Here is a 20386-nt window from a genome sequence, read left to right as displayed (position 1 = left end):
TATGAGTATGCAGAAAAAGAAAACTGGAATGCAAAACAAACAAAAACGGATCCCTGGTGCATTCCATGTAATGGCCTGCAAGTAAGTTAGTCTCTATATCATACAGTTAAGACTGCAGACAATGCAAACAAAGGTTACATTATTTGTGTTGACAGCTATCAAAAGCACAGAGGTAGAAAAGATAGGAGGTTGTTATTTTCAAAGTTGCTCATTGTTGTAGGATATACTAAAAAGTAGGGATGCACAGATACTAGTACAGTTTCCGATACAGAGTATTGTACTTGCCCAAATGATCTGATAATTGCCCCTGATACCGAAACTTCCGGTCAGAGGGAAATTTCCTCTGACTGGCAGTGCCATGAGCAAACGTGGAGCCGGCTACCCGGACAATCAGGAAGTTGGGCAGCGGGTAATGACTCGCCGTCTGATTTCCTGATTGGCCAGGAAGCCGGCCAAACAGCCAGCTCGATGCTGATTGGCTGAGAAGCTGGCTCCCCGGCCAAACAACATAGAGCCAGCTTCCCGGGCAATCAAGAAGCCGGGCAGTGGGTAATGACACGCCACCCAGCTTCCCGATTACCTGGGAAGCCGTCTCCATGCTAGCTGAAGTACTGGCATCAGTGACTACCAAAATATGAATATCGGTAATCAAAACAGAAAAACCGGTATTGGTGCATCCCTACTAAAAAGATGTGTTTAAAAAGAAAATCTCTTCTTAAAACACAGTCAGACGTGAAGTCAGAATTACTTTCTAATCAACTCATTACTATATTCAACAAAACATGGGATACGGTTAGTTCTAGTTTGGTATACATATTCTGCAGATTCTGATTGCATTGCTAAATATGACCATCAATAACTTTCCACAGAGAAGCTCTCCCAAATTCAATCTGAGCTAATAAACAGATATGTTTGTCATGTCTCCTTGGAAAACAGTGAACAGGCTTACGGCAATAAAGATAACACTGGAATTTGTTCTAATACACGGAATTAAGACCAACCTCATTCCCTCTGGGGGAAGAAAACTATATCAAACATGCAGCAAACCAATTAAAGAGGAATTACGTGCATTTTGTAGGGCACAGAGGGGTAGATTTACTAAAGGAGTAGAGACTGATCACAGACCAAAAGGAACATTCCTTCAGCTGGGTAAATAAGGAGAAGCAGAAAGCGAGAGACATGTACAAATTTGTTTGTACCCTTCAACGTAAAAAAAACCTCACAATTTTCTCTGAAATGACTTGAAGCTGACCTAATTAACTTCCCTCCATCATTGTTTATTCCATATTTCATTTACTTTGGATTCAACAGAATGTTTTAAATAAATAAAAATGCCATGGACTAAATACACTCATCCCCATAGTTAGATCTGACGTGTGATGCTGCAGCTGTCACATGTCGTCTCTATAGATCAAGAACTGAATGATCACAAACCGCGGAGAGGCAGAGCCAACTGTCAATAAGGTAGCAGGATAGATTGCGACAACATGGTCTAGATCTGCAGCCCGCCTCTGTGCTGTCAGCCGTCTTCACTTGAAGGCTCATTTGAACGGAAATGTCAGGGACAGCCCATGCGTTTCTGGGGAATTGGGCACTACTTTCTTCAGGACTTAAGCAACAATACGCAATAGAATTGGGAAGACAATCTTAGAAAAAGCTCACCACTCTGAATTCTGCAGCTAGCCGACGGCGTGATTGCATCCTAGGTGCTGGGCAAATGGCTCACCGCTGCCTAAGATGTACATGTACAAATACTCGACCGCACTCTGTAGATCTTCACCAAAAGAAAGCATCTTTATTGATAGTAGCAACACACCGTGATGTGACTTCCCATGTGTGCTCAACAACTTACGCGTTGCGCCATCCTGGCTTACTCAGTCACATCACAGTGCGTTGTTGCTACCATCAATAAAGACACTTTATTTTGGAAAAGCTCTACAGAGTAATCGAGAATTGGGAAGAACTGCACTTTGTCGCCCGAAGTAAGGGTGGATTATGGCTGAGTGTCAGCGTGGCCTGTTTGCAGTGGGGGCAGCCGAGCATTAAAAAAAAAACTATACAGGGGTGTTTGCCATGTATATATAAACTATACATCCTACCTAAACACAGGGGACCATTTAATACTTTTACTAACCAGAAAAACCTCTTCTCTACTGTAAAAAGGGGCAGGAGGGGCTAATCCCTAATCTGGTAGCTATTCGGGACAAAGAAAGGAGATTTCTCAGATGAATATAGGTAAGAGCTGCTGCTAGTTAATATCCTGTCCCACAACCAATGTGCAGTGCATGCGACAAGGAATCACTCGTCAATGCCATGGTGAAATTAGGACAATTTTGGGAGGAAGCAAACTTTTTTACATTTATGCTTTTTACTTTTTAGACTGAAGTGCTTGAAGATTTTTCATAATTTTATATGGTGCCGCGATTGAAAAAAGGTTAAGAAACTCAGCACTAGCTAAATGTAAAGGGATTTATTAAGTTTCCAAGAAATATTTTTGTTGAGTAAAGTGTTTTATATATGCATTTAGATTAAACACGGCCAGTGCAGCTTAGGAGAAAGATGATGACAATGTCAGGGTGACCAGTCAGTTGCAGAGGCTTACCTATGGATATGCCACTAGAAAGAGTAGAGCTTTCTGCCTGCCCCCGGGAAGGTGTATGGGGCTCCATTACACTGTCATCTAATAAGTGCCGTGGCCCTGCGTTTGGAAACGTTGCACTTTTAAACTCTGCAGTGTTCATTTTATGGATGAAGCTGGAAGGGAAAAAAAAGAAAACCAGTCTAGATGTTGCTGTAGCAATATTCTTAAAGTGGAGGTTTACCATAGAATCAATTCTATGAACATTTAACAGCCAAATAACACATGTACCTTGATAAATGCATAGAACCATGTTTAATTTCTGCCCGTGGTCTGGTTGTCCAGCAACCAGCATTGGAAACTACCGGCCATTAACCAGCGACACCATACAACCTAAACTTTCACTTAGACACCCCCCCCCATCATGCTATCTGTGTCTTGTGATTGCAAAGCCTGACTGGAAAACACTTCCTCTGTGCCCTGATGGTGTCAACTCCATAGATCGCATTATGGGGGCCGAGTGGCATCGCTGGGAAATGGCCAGCAGCTTCCAGTGCTAGGCTGAACTTACACTTTAAAGTATATTTCCACTTTTGCAGCCAGATATGAGGAACTATGTTTGCGTGTTCCCATTCAGAGAGCATACAGACACTTTTTTTTTTTTACCTTTCCAATTGTTTCTTTGGAGCAGGATTATATTAGGACACAAGAGGTAACTTCTGTTGGTTAGATCTGATGGTAATGTGGAAACAAGGGACGTCATTTTTCAAAAGCACATTAATATACAATGTACCACCCAACCTGGCTGATGAGGGATCTGCCAGCACAGAATACTTATAAAAACAGAACTCTCCAGCCCTCTCCTTAACACTACATACAACACAGAAGCTGAATAAGATTTTTCTCTAAAAAAAACAGAACTTTTTTAAAAATATTTTTTTTAAGTTATGCGATGAGAATGGGAACATGTAACAAATATAAAATTGGTGTACTCTCAATTTGGCTGCAAAAGTAAAAACAGACTTTAACATCCACTTTTGGCAAAAACCTACAGGAAGACCAAGACAGTGTACATCTTTCTGGCCTGCCAAACAATAATAATGTAACCAATATGAAATAAGGATGTATGAAAGTTTAGGTTCCATTATGCAAATGAAGTAAACTCCTGAAGAAAAGCTTACTTATATCCCAAACTGTGGCATTTGCGGTGCCCATGGGGGATGAGATTACGAGGAGATGGTGGTGTTGGTGGTAACAATACACCTTCTACAGCAATACTTTTCCTAGAACTTTGAGGCGAGGCTCCTGTTTCAGGACCTGAAAGTTGTGAAATAACACTCAGCATTAGTTTAGTAAAATATTTTTACAAAATACATTTTAATGATACAATATTATTATATTAACATATTTTGCATACAAAATGAATATATAAATACTAACAAAATGTTTACTAGAATTAGTGCCAAATACAAATACCAGTGATAAAGCCAGTGATAAGTGGGTGACTACTGCCCTATGGTGTAGTCATCCACTGAGGAAAGTAAAGGGGACTCAAAGATTTGTGCACGACAGTGAGGGACAAAAATGGGGCATTCCAGGAAATGGAGGGCTTGGCGGCCTTTGTATTAAAAAAATTAAAGAATGTGTGTATATATCTAATCACACTTAGAGATATATCTCTCTCTCTCTCTCTCCATCCATCCATCCATAAAATATAAAAATAAATGTAGAGTGCCTCTTGCCAACTGCAGAAGCTGTTTTGTGGGGGTGGGCCAATATCTTAGACAATATAATCCTGGTCCGGCTGTATTATTTCATAATTGTTGTATATCAACTGTGGTGCTAAAAAATGTGGTATTTTTAGTAGTGGCAAAGGCTTCCATCCAGTTGCAGATAAACACACTACACACAAAGATATTTGGCAAAAATATATTGTATACACAGGTTCACTATGAATATCTTGAATTACCAACTAGATCCTCACGAGATGCTGTAGTGCGCGGAGTGCTGCTCCCAGGCTCAATTTTCAGGGATAACCTATAGAACACAACACATTGTCTTGAGAAAAAGATCGCATTCATCACCAGATAAAACAGTAACCTAGAGCTCCTGAAAGTGATTTGTTTCCAGCCCTAGAAAATCCTGGAAATGTAAACTGTGAGTCAATATGACCAAATCACATTCATCATCTCGCTAAATGGCTGAGACAGATAAGGATCCAGAGAATAGGGAAGCAATGGTCTGGATTCTATTAAATATAATATTTCTAAAAGCGCGGCTGCAGAGTTGTTTATAAAGGACAAAAACACAGCTTTTGTTCTATGTTGAGAGAAAACAGACGATTTGTGGAAAACAAACAATTTCCAGTGATGTAACAATTGTGAATATGTATGGAACACATGTAACACATTAGGTTGCTCTATGTAGATACTTACTGTATATTCATGAACACAAATATACCATCTGAGGCAAGCATGTTGTCTGCTGCTTGCATCAGGTTAGTTTACATTACACAGTGACTACAGTGGCAACAAGTAAAATCGGTGTACAGTGAAGCCAATTTATATTCAGTTTAAGTTTCATGCAATTTATAACAGATTCACAAAAACTTTTACAATACTTATGACCAGGACTGCTGCCTTGTATTACATGATACTGTGCAAACCAGCTTCTCTGAGATCAAGGGGTGTTAGGAACCTGGTAATACCCGACATTTAGAAAATAAAAACTGAAAGCCATAAATACTAATTTGGTCTCAAACCGTGAACTTTAAACAAAACACCTCTGGAATGCTTACCAATCAGCAGGTTAAGGGCACCTCAGCACCAGAGGACTGGTATTTATTTCACAGAGCTGTGGGTGCAGGGTCTGTGAGCAGGCAGATCCAATATATATCCTACCACACTCCTTACCGGTAAACACCTTAAAAATGAGCAGCAAAGTGACTGCGGATGGCGCCGCTGAGATAAATGAACAAACAGGAAGTGACCAGCACACCGGAAATGTGTCCAAGCAAATGTATTTTATTGACCCATAGACATATTGTCACAAGAATGGCAACACTTTGGGGCTTTGCTGGGGCTCTTCTTCAGGCTCAGTCATTTTGAGAATGAAGTGTCTGTGAGTGACCCAGAAACATTACCTTTCTTGTGACAATATGTCTATGCGTCAATAGAAGACATTTGCTTGGACACATTTCCGATGTGCTGATGACCTCCTGTTTATTTAGATGAGCAGGCAGAGGACCCAATTAGCTGACAATCAGTGCTTTTAATGGCACCACACCAAAGCATTAAATGCTCATTGCCACATGCTGCTGTAAAGTGTGCAGTAACGTGCATGTTACTGCAACTACATGTTGTGAATGGGCCCTTAAAGTGTACATTCAACGCCTTTGCATATTTTCAGGATAGGGGGGAATGGCTTACGATTATTGCACAGGTTTACAGTAAGCAAGTGATGAGCCGGTTAAATTTTTCAATAATTTATTATGGAATAACTTTGTAACAGTTATGCTGTGTCCACTAGGGCTGCAACTAATGATTATTTTCATAATTGATTAAATTAAATACCCTCCCTAATATAAACAAAATACACAAATGCAGTGTTACAGAGTTTACTTCAGAATAAAACTGCATGCACAATTTTTTGTGATCCCATTGCAAAGGAACGCACAGCATTGTGGTACCATACGTTCCAGTGCGGGCGATCACACAGTGGGTGGGAGGCACATTTGGGATGTCATTGAAATGAATGGCACTGCAACACACCTTCCACAGCAGAATTTGTCAGGCCGAAAACAGAAAAATGACTTTTCCTCACCTTTTATATATTTTTTAAAATAATTGTATTGTAGGCACATGGCGCTTGAATAGCTTCATCCCGGGAATGACAGCTGCCAGCTGAAAGTAAATACAGCAGGTAGTGGGCTGGTGCAATAGCCAGCCTGCTATTGGCCATTTCAAATTGCCAATAGCAGGCTGGCTATTGCACCACCCACTGCTTGCTGTGCCCTCCTCGCCAGCATGAAGGAGAGAGCTAGGGGCTCTAACCAACTAATCAATAATGAGAATAGTTGTCAACTATTCTCATCGATTACTATTGATTCATCGATTGGTTGGTTGGTTGCAGCCCTAGTGTCCACCAAGAGAGATTTGGAGCAAACTTTTCCCATTTGACTACAGCATCTTTAATGGACACTAGATAATCTGGGAATGACTACATGGCTCAGTATAAAGTAGACAAAACCTGGTTGTAAAGTAGAAAATTCATCGCTGGAAGTATAATTCTTCCTTCCAAGGATAATCATGCAGACTGTTCCCACATCATGTATTTCATTATTTTAACAAATATAGAAACTGGGCGTAAAGGAGACAAAATTTAGATTAAAAAAAAAGAACGTCACCATCATCTGGTACTAATACAACACTGGCAGAAAGCTTTGCTTTGTGTATTCAGGATTGTTTTAATGGCCTTTTAAGCAGCAGTTCCTTATGTATACAATCTAATGAACAGTTTTCAGTACTATTTGTTTTACAGGAAATTAACTCTCTGGCAATTATCTGGGTCTCATGTGGTAATAAGAATACAGTTCTGCTGCTGACCACAAACAGACAGATGTCTCACCAATAACACCAGGCCATGAGATATTTGGTTGAGTGAATTTCAATCAACTTAGAAAATCTTGTGTTCACAAATTCTTATCAGTGACTGAACCACGTCACCTGATTTTGTGCCCCATTTCTGGTCGTGATGCACCGATACCAGTATCGGTACAGATACAGAGTATTTGGGCAAGTACTCGGGAAGCCGGGCATCGAGTTATTACACTCTGCCTGGCTTCCTGATTGGCTGGGAATACGGCTCCATGCTTCCTCGTCACTTGGAGATTGAACCACAGATGTATCCATTATTAAAGCCTGAGGATCTGTTACACCATCATGTGTGGGTAATGCATCAAGTATGTTGCAATGCCTTTACCTGTGCTGAGGTAAACAAAAATGGGGAAGGACCGTTGTGGTCCATTTCAAATTAAGTGCTTTTCCACATGTGTTACACCACATTACAACCCAGTGTGAATGGGCCCTCAAGGTAAAGTGATCACAAACATGGGCAATTCATACTGCGCTTATAAAACTGTCTATTCAAAACTGAGCATGTTTTATGCAAGTAGCAATTGTGTTTTTAGATTTTGCTATTTGAATGACAAACATGAAACAAATATAAAATAAGTGTTATCCCAATTTGGTTGCAAAAGTGGAAATACACTAAGTGTTTTTTTTTTTAGAGAGGTGTACTGTTTGTATTGCAGTTCCTCCGCTGGTGTTCTGTTGCTGCCCTAGTAGTCTACATAAATCAGGAGAGAAGAAGAATAAAACACTGGACAAAGTGAGCACATAGAAAAGCTAAACGCACAGTATTTTCATAGATGGCTGGAGTCCTCTTAAGTACCAATTCAAGAAGAAATATTGGAAAGGGTCATTTGAAATCTCTGTGCCACACACATTGTAAAGCCCCAGGAGATTTCAAACATTGATCCGTGGCTTGTGTTGAGTAGGTCCAACAATTAGAATGACTTGTGTCTGTTCAAGTATGTCTTTAATAACCTTATACAACGTGATGCGTGCAAAACAAATTATGCTATTCATAAATTAAAGTGAATTCTGACTTTCATCAACCGATCCCATGGGGCATTCTAAATTTTCAGAGAGGATATTACCTTGATTGAAGTCTAATTAACATAACACAAAAGTTAGTCATAATATCCTTTAAAACAGAGAGAACACAATGATGTACATCAGCTTGTCTTGGAGCAGACCGAACATCTGTATTTAACTGCAGGAAAAAATGGTCATTAGTGAAACAAAGCCTGAAAGTGACGTCATTTTGACTGCAGTGTACGGCTGCCAAGAAACCAAAGCAGAAAGTGTGTTAATTCAAACATCATGACAACATTCTTCAGTCTGCTCAAAAGTAATCACTATTAATGACTGAACATGAAATCTAAAAGAATAGCCATGAAAACTACTGCAATTCTACAAAGGGAAAATATTTCCAAAGTATAAAAAGGAAGCAAATGAAAGGTGCAAGCATGGAGCATTATTAGTCAGGCCAGGCTGTGTTCCACCTAGAATGGATATAATGGATAGAGACATAGGGTCACGCAGCTGGTACCCAGTCCTCTTGGCTATCCAACCGATGACAACTGGGTGAAAAAATGTTGTATTAGGACCACATCTGAGGAAGATTTGGCCACAGAAAGCATAAGTGCCTATACTTCATCAGTACAGCATTCTACAAGACAAATATTAAAAGTGACGCTGAAGGCTATGTCTCCACCCCCCACCCCCCTAATGCTGCGGTGAGGACTTTGCTTAGGTGATGCCTCTTCTGTCGAGTCGTTTCAAGCTGTCCCCTCAGCGCTGGTGGCACTCTATGATGCTTCCGTGTCTTCTTCTTTCAGTGTCCCACAGAGACACCCCTGCGTGCCTGCTCCCGGCGTGCTTTCATTGACTCGCATTGTTTCATGCTTACTCTCCTCTCCTGTAACATCAAGTGCACATGCGCCAGCGCACATCATCTACTACACAGACAATTGGGGAAGCGGTGCTCTGCAGCCGGGAACGAGTGGCACAGCATAGGTAGATTCTTAATGTTAGGGCATACCATGCTGCGTGCTAGCAGTAGATTGTAGAAAATAAACGAGCGCTTAGCATCACTTTAACTGAACTACAAATGCTTTCCAGAAAGCACTGCGTATGAATGAAAGTCAAACCACAAATCATTGCAACCTTTGTGATAAAAGTAAATGTAACCTGCTTCCGCTTGTAGCAGGGACCAGCTATCAGAGTGCCACCGTTTTTTCTCCGTGTAGCGGATTACACTCACTAATGTGCTCACTAAGAGACCAGTACTGGAAGAGGACAAGGAACAGGATAGAACACCGGCAATTTAGAAACAAGGTTTCCAGTCGTGATTTGAAAACAGCTCAAACTGCACACTTACTTATAATTATCGTCCTCTACAAACTTCTGGAGCTCCTCAATGTATCGCACAGAGTTTAGGTATTTCTGTACATGAGGCAATATGGGAGTATCTGTGCAAAACAAAAAGAAAAAAAAATGGTGTACATTAAATGACAACTATAAAACACTTCTTGATGAGGTTTTCCCAAGAACACCAGTACTGGGAAAAACAGGAGGTTGCCACTGCTCACGTCCTCCTAAACAGCCAGCTTCCTGGCCATTACGTGGATGCTCTGGCTTGACAGATTTCAGTGTCACTGATCCAAACCAAGTTTGCAGATCAAGTGTGCCAATTTCACTCGGAATTCATTTCTCTGAGGATTTGAACTGGGTATTTGGAGCCAGGGACAGACAAACAACTAGCATTTTTGTAAGGTGGTCAGCAATGGCAGCCCTCCTATTTAAACATTTATTTCAATTCTTCATTTAAAATGAATTTGACATCTGTGTTAATTGAATAAACAATATAAATGAGGAGCGGACATGAGGAGACAATCAGACTATAGACATACAACAGGGGTGGTTGGAGACGGAAGACCCACTGCAGGAGTGTGGGGACATGCTACATGAGACTGCTAGAGATCACAGACATTATAGCCCCTCTACAAATGAATGCTTCAACTACTGACTGTTGGGGTCTGCAAAGGGCCGCACAGCAAGTACCAAAGGGTCACACGTGGCCCTTAGGCAGCATGTTGGGTACCAGGGTTCCAAATCGAGCAGGCCACAAATCCATGCACTCTAACCTCAGAGACCTTGAACTTTCTAAAAATATGCCAAGTTTCTCTTCTTAGCGATTAAAGCAAACAAAACAAAAAAAACAAAAAACAGTTTCATCAATCAATAGAAGATCTTACTAGTGGTGGGGTCAGGGCTTAGTGCCGAGTTAAAAAAAGCCAAGACCTACAGCATGAGCATATGGACAGGACACAAGGTTCTCCCTGGGTGGACCAAATCTATTTGCAGAATTGAAAGGTAAAAACACTGCGGGGGGTGATTTATCAAAACTGGAGCAGACAAAATCTGGAGCAGTGCCTATGGAAACCAATCAGCTTCTCTCTTCAGTCTGTTCAGCTAAGCTTTGAAAATGAAAGGTGGATGCCAATTGGTTGCCGTGCACAGCTGCTCCAGATTTTGATAAACTCCCCTCTGTGTGCTATAAATGAGGTGGTGCAGATAATACCATGCAGAGTGCTTATGCACTGGTGGAATGTTCTTCTTACTAATAGCTAATCCATCCAGATTTCTGAATAGAAAAAAAGTACCTTTTGCTCCCACATGTATGCTATATTATGCCATTTAAGAGGCCAAGTTTACCTTTTTAACCATGTTCTATGTTACACTCATATCCAGGGTGACAGGGGTAACATGAAACATGGTCAGATCCCAACATCTCCCTCTTACTGGAATCAAAGAGTTATTCTCCCGCACACTTGTTTACAGTTTTTAATTCGGCACAGCTGTGTGGGCGGAGGCGGAATCCATTCACAGATCCTATGGCATGATCTGTGAAACAAGAAACTACAAGTCCCATATGCCATGTGACCTCACTGCACTTGTAGTCCATTGACACTTCCATCCATGTTACTGAATATTAGCACCTCAGTACGGACACGGACTGGAAGAAAGGTGTACAGGAGCCAGAGCATTGCACCACTGATGGTGGTCACAATACTTTATGGAATAAAAATTCTGCTACAAAACAAACAAAAAAAAGCAGAGCTTTTAAAGAAATAGAATGTATGATTCTTAAAAAGGGGCAGCAATTACAACAGGACAACACAAGACAGAAAACAACAATGTGTACACACTATATAGACACATGCACCTTTATGTGCAAGTCGCATAGCTCAGACTCCAATCAGTCAAGACTGATCACAAAGTAAAGACAACCACATTGTATTTCTTTTTCACTAGTGATGGTCATTCTTCAAGGTTGTAAGACAATAAAACAAGTGTGCACTGAATATGCAGCCAATGTGGCTGCTGTGCGATTGGGGGTTCATGATCGGCTCACCCTTGGTGCTGCTAATCCAGCCTTTCCATGATATGCTATAACTTGGCCATACATGGATCAAAATTGTGGCCGTCTTCTGTTGAATCGGATGAAAATGAATCCATGGACGGCCCTACCAGCACCCACCGGCTCGATAAAAGTTCATTTTTAATCGACTTTTTCTCAGAAGCCAAGTGGCAATCAAGTGATGTTTCCCATTTAGGCCCCATTCACATTGAGCGATTTATCGAGCGATTTTTGCAGCGATATCGCTCATATTTCCACGCGATATCGCTCTATGTAGCTTCTCCAATCCATTTCAATGGAGCTGTTCACATCTCGTCGCTCAATATCGCTTGTAGCTCCTACATGACCCTTTTTTCGAGCGATTTTGCTCCTGATTGCATACAGCCCAATAGGAAAAAGTCGCTCAATATCGCAAGTCGCTCAATATCGCAAGTCGCTCAGTGTGAATGGGGCCCTAGCTTTGTGTTCAGCAAGCTTTGTACATTTGTATAATCTTTTCAGAGGAACGCACTCACCATATTCACAGGACTGCTGCAGGTCAGAGATGATCCTCAGTATATTGTTCATTAGATTCGATCTCTGCTCGTTTTCCAGGATGCTGCCAGTGGATGGATATGCAGAATCTATATATGTGAGGTCACAGAGGTACATACCTGAAAGAAAGCAGAGGATATAATACAAGAAACTGAAAGACAGGCTCTCTTTGCAACATATGCAAGTCATACGCAGTTATTGCAACACAGTTTAATCTTTAATCCCACCCTATGGGAAATCATTTGAGCTTTTTGATGTGTGTAACTGTACTCTGCACTGGCATGGAAAGACTTTCACACATGCGAATACGTTTATACAAAAACGTCATTCAGATAATGAAAACAGAATTGTGACTGCGACACACACACACAACACGAGCTGAAGGGAGATCCAACACGCGTGAGGGAGTAACACGAGAGGGGAACACAAGTCCTCATTCATGCATTAATGTCTCTTGAATTCCTGAATGCCACAACCAATTCTTAGTATAATACTGGGAGTTATGACATTATCTTGGAAACTACGAATGATAGGTTAAAGGTTTTCCAAGCAAGAGAGGCTCATTTATAAAGATCAGCGGTGTTTTCCATAGTAAAAGAAAAATAGGCAAATAACGTCTTTAAGCCAGAGAGCACAATCATCATACACGTCATCAGTTTTATTTGCTTTAGGTGCAAACAGGTTCAGGATCAGATTAAAGCCCTAAAAAAAGAATCCAGTTTATCCAGTCTAATCCAGTCTTTATCAAGAATGTAAACCACCAAAGATTTGAGGCATAGTTCCTAGTAAGGAACCCAGTCTAACCCAAATTATACAAGTGGGCCTGAATGTAAGTACATAAAAATGAAGGCCCTTTTGATCCAGCCACTGAACACCAAATGATTGTTCCCAAAAAGAAAGCCTGCACAGTCGTATTACTACAGGTTTCAGTCCAGTCCACAAGCACTGTAAGAAGCTGTTGCATCTGGCCACAGTGGATTTTTTATAACACCAAGATTGAACATACATTTGGAGAACTCTGCAACTAGCACATTTGCTATATGTCCATTCTGATTTAATCCGTGGCCTGGAATTTAAGTTTAAGCTCTTTAAGTAACATTGTTTAGAGTAAACCAACTTTAAAAAACAGGAGATACATTTTTTTAGATGGCAAGAAACACTTAAAGTACAACATATTTTACTTATTAGTTCCAGGGAAGAAAGGAGCAATTTTACAGACCCATGGGTCAATCAAAATCACATCCATCCCATTCCATGTTCTGGAAACATTCATAAGTGTAATCATGTGTATATACGTCAGTCATTAAGTTGTTATAGGAGCTAACTGTTACAGAGGACCCTTGGAAGGGTAAAACAATACATGGAAACAAATAGGGATGCACAGATACTTTTCGAGTACCAGCGCCAGCGCAGACACTTGGCATTTTCAGGAGAACTACCAGGGTTGCAGCTGGGACCTGGCTCTGGCACTCCACCACTGTCCTGAAATCATCAGTCTGTATTGTTTTAGAAAAACTGTCACATGACATTAAAAATGTATCAGTACTCGTACTTGTAAGTACTCGGCAAGTACCAGTACTCGTACTCGCAAAACTGGTATCTGTGCATCCCTTTATTTATATTTATAAAAACAAAATCGTACATTAAAACAGAGATGTACAAATCCCAGGAGCTCCGTGTGCTCCTTACAAATGACAGCTGCCTCCTAATTTTTGAATTTTTCTCTAGTCTTGGAGCTCAAAAGTATCGGTACATGTACTCGTACCGAGTACTGTACTTGGTATCTGTGCAACCGTAGAAACAAATAACTGAGACAACCAAGCAAGTCAAGGTTCAAGTCTAAATAATCTTTCACCTGCTGGGAGATGTACGGAAAGATGTAGAAAAAAGCTATTTCAGCATTGGATGGGCAGCACAGGGTGATCTCCCCATTGATGAATATCCCTGGGACTGGAACTCTGGTCTCAGAAAACCGAAAAAGGCATGTTGTCTATTACTATAGAACAAAACAGAGACTAACTATATTTTGGCCACATTAAATGTAGGCAGAATTCCCCATAGAAGACTGTGATGCCTGCAAAATTAAAGGGATGATTAAAAATTAATAAACCAAACCAGTCAATTTGTAACTTGTCCTCCTTCTGAGGCTACACCAATACCATTCAATACATGCATTCCAACCAAGGAGGGTGCCAAACACGAGTTTGTAAGAGTCCAAAATAGTATTTCAGTGGTTTTACAAATGACAGCTGGTTGGAGGACAAGTAGGTATAACTATCCTATAACAAATCATTAATTGAGTGCAGTTTCACCATGTTAGCCAACGCATTTTGGGGGCTCAGCAATCCCCCTTCATCATGGCTTTAAAAATCGACTAGATATCCACTGAACCCAGAGCAAAGCTCCTTGAATATTCAATACAAATCAGGAAGATAATCTCTAAGAAAGGTGCCAGTGTCAGCGGCAGAGCAGGACTTGCACCTTTCTTAAAGACTTCTCAAATGGAGTGCCTTCTGTCTTATGAGAGAGCACCGTGTCTTGTGAAGCATTATAAGGACTCCTCTTATCATATATCGGGAACCCATTTCAAAGCTCCTCATTTTCATCTCACAATAGACTGTGAAATTAGGGAAGCCTTATATATAGCTATATACAGGGACTGGGGGATACTCAGATGCATGAAACCATTTAGGAATTGTAATTTTATTAATGTATTTTGAACATTACACACGGTACCTGTCAGGTATGTGAATTGATAGCTGCCTTTATCACACTGGACATACTATGAGTTGAATTAAATGCATTTTTAAAGCAATAAGAAAATGAAAGTGATCTCAGAGAAACAACTACTGAAATGCATGGAGTCCAGGAAGTCATGATGAACTGTACCTGTCTAAATGAGAATCTCTCCATCTTGAACTTAGGTCCCATACACACTTCATGCACACAAAATCATGTGCTTTTGCATGCGCTCACTCAATGGCCACTGCAACTTATGTGCCATTATTTGTTACTAGCACCCCAAATGCAGCAAACCACAAGCACGTCTTTGCGCATGAGTTGCATGAGATTCATTGCTGTGTTTGTTGCAATAAATTGAATATTCTTGCCCTATGCTGATGCACAACAAATGCATAAATACATTGCAAAACACACCACACCTTCAAGAATGGCACCTAAGCCAAACTTACATTCTGCTTTACTTAGAAAAGAAAGGAGAGCCCAGCAGTAAGCAGGCAAATACCTCTCTCGGCCTAGAATGGAAAGAGATACTAATGGCTACGTGAGGTGTTGAGCTGGGAGCCCCAGTTTGGAGAACCAACCGTGTCTGGTGGGTTCATCATTCCATCAAGATTAAACCAAGACTGAACATCTATTTTGGATAGACATGCCCTTTAAAGACAATTTTACACAGTCTATGCTTGACACCTAGTGTCTATTTAAATTCCTCATATTTATGTACATCACCAACAAGCCCTTGGGGTAAGCTACTTTGCACTGTCTGATGCCTGTGTACACGAACCTTTGTCGATGAACTGATGCAGAACGAATGGTAAGTTAAAACTTAGACTTTCTAAGTGTAATCATGTATACGTCACAAGGATAAGCAGCCAGTGATGTGGAAGCCAAAGGAATAACATACAGAATTTTAATATGAATTTCTAGCCATGAATAAAAAAAAACACATGATTGTAAGAGGTGCCACACTATAATCCAGATGTTACAGCTCACAGTTACTACTATACATGCTTTTGGTTTCTTTTTAGCAGTATCTCTACTTGTTTAAAGCCACGGTTGCATTTTAGCACTCTGCTGCAAAAATATTTAGGTAAAAAAACTTAATTTAATAATGAAACATATAAAAAAACTACAGTGACTAAAAGGTTAAAAAAAAGTATATATTTTGCATTTAAGGCTGTCAAAGCTTTATACTGCAGCTAGTGCAGGTCTGGTCACTGAGGAAAGAGAGGTACATGCCCCACGGTAACAAAGAGCCACAGAGTTTATGAGCAGCTGCTTGGAGGACAAGTAGGTATACCTACCCTATAACAAATCATTGAGTGCAGTTTCACCAGGTCATAATGACAGCCAGCCAGTGTATAAAGCTGGCAATAGACACTAGCGGATAGTCAGACATCCGGGCTCGATCAGATCTGTGAATTAGCCGGATCAAGCGACACTATTAAGCTTGCTATACACCTGTAGTATTTTGTTGTTCAGCCCTGTGGAGAGACCAACAGCTCGAATTCAAGCAGCACACGCTTTAATGTTTAGTTAAGGTGCAGGGTGGAGGAGACATGGTGCAGACACCTCCAGTGCGCACTTACCTAGGGGAAGTGTTCAAACTGGGATTTCTAACCTGACCAATTGCTGAGCCTTGCCCAATATTGTCAATAGCTTATAGACATCATATCCCTGTCTGATCTTAAAAAGGTCTATCGTAATCAAAAGACATCAAAAACCAAAAGATATGTCAGAATAAATGAATCTTCTTTACTACTGCAGATATCAATGCAACAGTTGTGTGCATGGTAGAGCTGGAAATACAAAGACATTGTGGAGGGAGGGGCGGGGGGTATGTACCAAGACCTTCATTCAACTTGACAATATAGCAAAGAAAGTTGGAACCTTTACTCTATTAGCACCATGGCATAACATAATTATTCATTTCAGAATGCTGCAGGCCATCAAAGCAGTAACTAGCTTAGAGTGTATTTCCACTTTTGCAGTTGAATTTGAGAAAACCCCTCTATGTGTTTGTTGTGTGTTCCCATTCACACAGCATAACAAATTATTATTTTTTTAAACACTATAGATGTGTTGTTGCAGCAGGCAACACCTTCACAGTGATCTGCCCTTATAGAAACACTTGGGACTGAAGTTTGAGGATTGTTTCTCCTCTCAATAACTTCATTAACATACAATGCAGAAGCCAGGGTTGTAATCCTCTAACCCTTTGTTGGGACAGGCTGTGTTCAAATCTACTTTACAAAATTATAATGAACAAACCCCTCTTACCATTACGAAGAAGCTGAAGTAGACATTTTAACCCTTAAGAAGCCAATAAACTAACCCAAGTAAAAGCAATTTAAACTGCAAGTAGCATTTTCTACATTTGTATTTTTACCTTGTGCTACGTGAATGAGAAACATGTAACATATAAAATATACATTATTAACATATAATAGGTTTTATACCAATTTGGTTGCGAAAGTGGAAAAACTTTAAGAGCAATGCTATCCTCGGCTTATATTCGGGACGGCTTATACTCGAGTATATACGGTACATATCTGGATGTTACCTTATGGTGACTTATAATTCTTTTATTTTTACCAGTATTCCAAAATTTCTATGCAGGTTTTCAGATGCATGTTGGTTCAGAATATATATATAAATGGTTACGTTTTTATCATTGATTCAGGTGAGAAGGAAAACCTTAAAATTGAGGTACGAAGAACAAAGTGTTAAGTTTACTGTGAAAATATAGAAAACCTTAAGAACCGCAAAATGTCCTGTTTGCACAGCAGGGGCCCAACGAAATCTGACCACAAGTCTGTCCATTCGAACGCGGTTAAACAACAGCAGAAATATACGCAGAGTCCAGTTTCCTCCGAGCAATTTTCTGGCTAGCTTTCCAATCAATACATCCTTTTCTGTAGTTATAAGATGAATTAAACAGATGACGAGAGACCCCAAATCACATAAGCACTGTAGGGAAACATATAAAACTATACAGTGGAAAAAGTCTTACAAAATGTATTGAAAAATGTCATTTCATGCCCCATGTATACATATTATGTTTATTGTGCTGTTTAACATGGGCAATGCTGGGTTTATTTCTAAGAAAACATGGGACAATCTCATCTGGATTCATTCTTATCACTGCAGATCCCCATATAGAGACCATGCCCTACTCATTCCAACTGACCTTTTTATCCTCCGATACATATAAAGTAGATGTAATCCCTAAATCACTCTGTATCAAACAATTGTCATGTCTTTTCCAATAACACAGTTTAAAAAAAAAAATCTATTTTGCATCTTAATCTGATCTTCTCCAATCTCATTGCTCAGGACCAGCTACCTCACACTGCCAACTGTGGAGCATGCCTGCTGTAGTCTCAACAAGGATAGGCCGACAATGCAATTGGGAAGAGTTGCCATCTCCATAAGAGGAAGTTCCTGACCAAGGATATTCATGGCAGGATTACCAGGTATTATTTTATTTAAAGCTGTGGATTTTAAAATATTGTAATATTCTTTGAAATTACATAAAAAATGTTAAAACTCCAGTTTTGTGTTTTTTTTTGTTAAAAGGAGAAATTTAGCCCTTTTCTTTGGAGTTGTCCCGCACAAATACTCCGCTCATCCACTAGATGTCACTTTTCCACATTGAATGACATCAAGTGCCATGCAATTCACATTCTCTGAGCCCAGGTCATGCTAGTGGGTGCCTTATGAAGTTGGCCGGGGATCATAGTTTACTGCGGAAGAATGGTGCTCACACAATACTACATGAGCACCGTTGTAAGCAGCAGTGAGGACTGCCTGCCACCAAAATCGTGTGTGTGTGTGTGTGTGTGTGTGTGTGTGTGTGTGTGTGTGTGTGTGTGTGTGTGTGGCTGGGGAGAACATTGAGTTACTTAAATGAGATTTTAGTGATTGTCTTCACATATACTTGAAATATCTTAGGGCTGCTTGAATCATTTTTGTCCCAAACCAGAGAGTTACAAAACGCACTGCAGCATTACCCGATTCTAAATACCCCTTTCTAGTTACTGGACAGAGGTCTTGCACTGACCATCCAGTAGCACAAAAGGTTTTGTTTAAATCAAATTATTATTTTTTTCCCTAAGATTTCCCATATTTTAGAGCACATGGGTAACTAAGATAACTTAAGAGGGGAGAGATGAATAGCAAACCATAGACAGGGTTAGTATTGGAAGGTATAGCTGTCACCATACATGCAGGTGGTGCAAGTAAACTACTAATACTGCGCTCAGAAATAAAAAACGCAGATTAAACAAGGTGCTAGGACACAATGACGTTTAGGAAATACTGTAACTGCATGCAACTCATGCTGCACTCCTTGTAAAAGGGATATAAGTGCGTATGGCATTATGGTCATAGTGGATCAGTACTGGGCTTGATGTGGTTTCTGGCAGCTGCATCACGAAGCATGTAAAATGACTATAATGAAAATCTATTTATGTGCTACCCAAACGTTACTAACCCCAGGAAACCCAGCACAGCCACAAATATAGCCCTGTGCTTTTACTCTTTACAAATTCTGTATAGACGGCCTGTAAAAAAACATTGCGTCTTTAACAATCAGATAAAAATATCTGGCCACGGACTCGAGGTTCACCACATGAAAACCTCTGAAGAATAAACATCTTTATATTAAATTGTGGGGAAAGAAAGGTCATTGTGCACCAATATGATGTCATGTGACATAAGCCTTGGAACAGTACTAAATTGTGTTATTTATTAACAGATGTAACCCTAATCACAAATAATCTCAATATTTAAAAGGAGAACTATGGGGTCAGTGTTTTTCCCCATAGTTCACCTTGGGGTAACGGGAGGACACAAACTAGCGTCCTCCCGTTACCCTAAGCTCAGTATACCGCGAGCTACAGCTTGCGGTATACTGAGACGCCGCACCTGGAGCGGATACCGACTTAGATGACGGGATCCGCCCAGCTGCGTGAGTGACAGCTGGCTCTGCCTATCTAGAGGCAGAGCCAGCTGTACCCGCCCCCTCCCCTGTCCGTTCCGCCAGTCAGCGCTGGCAGATCGGAGCGGGGAGAGGGGAATCCAGCCCCTCCCCCTGTCACGGCAGAGAGCCGTGACAGGATCGAGAGGTGAGGGAACCCGGTATGTTTTCCCTCACCTCCCGATCTACTGAGCCGACCTGTGACAGTCTCATTGTCACAGGTCGGCTTAGAACTATGAGGCGAGTGGAAAATCACTCATCTCATAGTTCTCCTTTAACATGCTAATGTCATTTTAAATGTATTTTTTAATCTTTTTAAACCTACAGCTTTCCTAAAAATATGACCTGCTGGTACTGCCCCAAAGATTTCTCATGTGTTTCCAGTGGACACTATAAGAGGTCATGCAGACACACAATGCAACGGCATGTTCCGCCATTGTTGCCATCGGAAAGCACACCCTCAAAAATTACATTTACCCACCAATAGAGTGAGTTCAAGTAGACAT

General features: G+C 40.6%; 2 protein-coding genes across 2 annotated transcripts in view; one reads left to right on the top strand and one right to left on the bottom strand.

Moving 5' to 3' along the window:
• RALGPS2 (Ral GEF with PH domain and SH3 binding motif 2) overlaps positions 1–20386 on the bottom strand; it is a 143023-nt gene that overhangs the window by 19072 nt on the left and 103565 nt on the right. Inside the window, exons 9-13 of the mRNA XM_018575286.1 lie at positions 12142–12279; positions 9584–9674; positions 4548–4615; positions 3760–3895; positions 2603–2754 (exon numbers count right to left, since the gene is read on the bottom strand). Of these exons, the coding sequence (XP_018430788.1) occupies positions 2603–2754; positions 3760–3895; positions 4548–4615; positions 9584–9674; positions 12142–12279 (585 nt within the window). The remainder of the gene's footprint in view (positions 1–2602; positions 2755–3759; positions 3896–4547; positions 4616–9583; positions 9675–12141; positions 12280–20386) is intronic.
• ANGPTL1 (angiopoietin like 1) overlaps positions 19699–20386 on the top strand; it is a 30062-nt gene continuing 29374 nt past the window's right edge. The window contains exon 1 of the mRNA XM_018575296.1: positions 19699–19708. Within this exon, the coding sequence (XP_018430798.1) occupies positions 19704–19708 (5 nt within the window). The 5' untranslated portion in view covers positions 19699–19703. The remainder of the gene's footprint in view (positions 19709–20386) is intronic.

This window comes from Nanorana parkeri, unplaced genomic scaffold, assembly GCF_000935625.1.
Source record: "Nanorana parkeri isolate BGI_ZX_2015 unplaced genomic scaffold, ASM93562v1 scaffold52, whole genome shotgun sequence".
Lineage (NCBI taxonomy): Eukaryota > Metazoa > Chordata > Amphibia > Anura > Dicroglossidae > Nanorana > Nanorana parkeri.
This window is presented reverse-complemented; position numbering and strand designations above follow the sequence as displayed.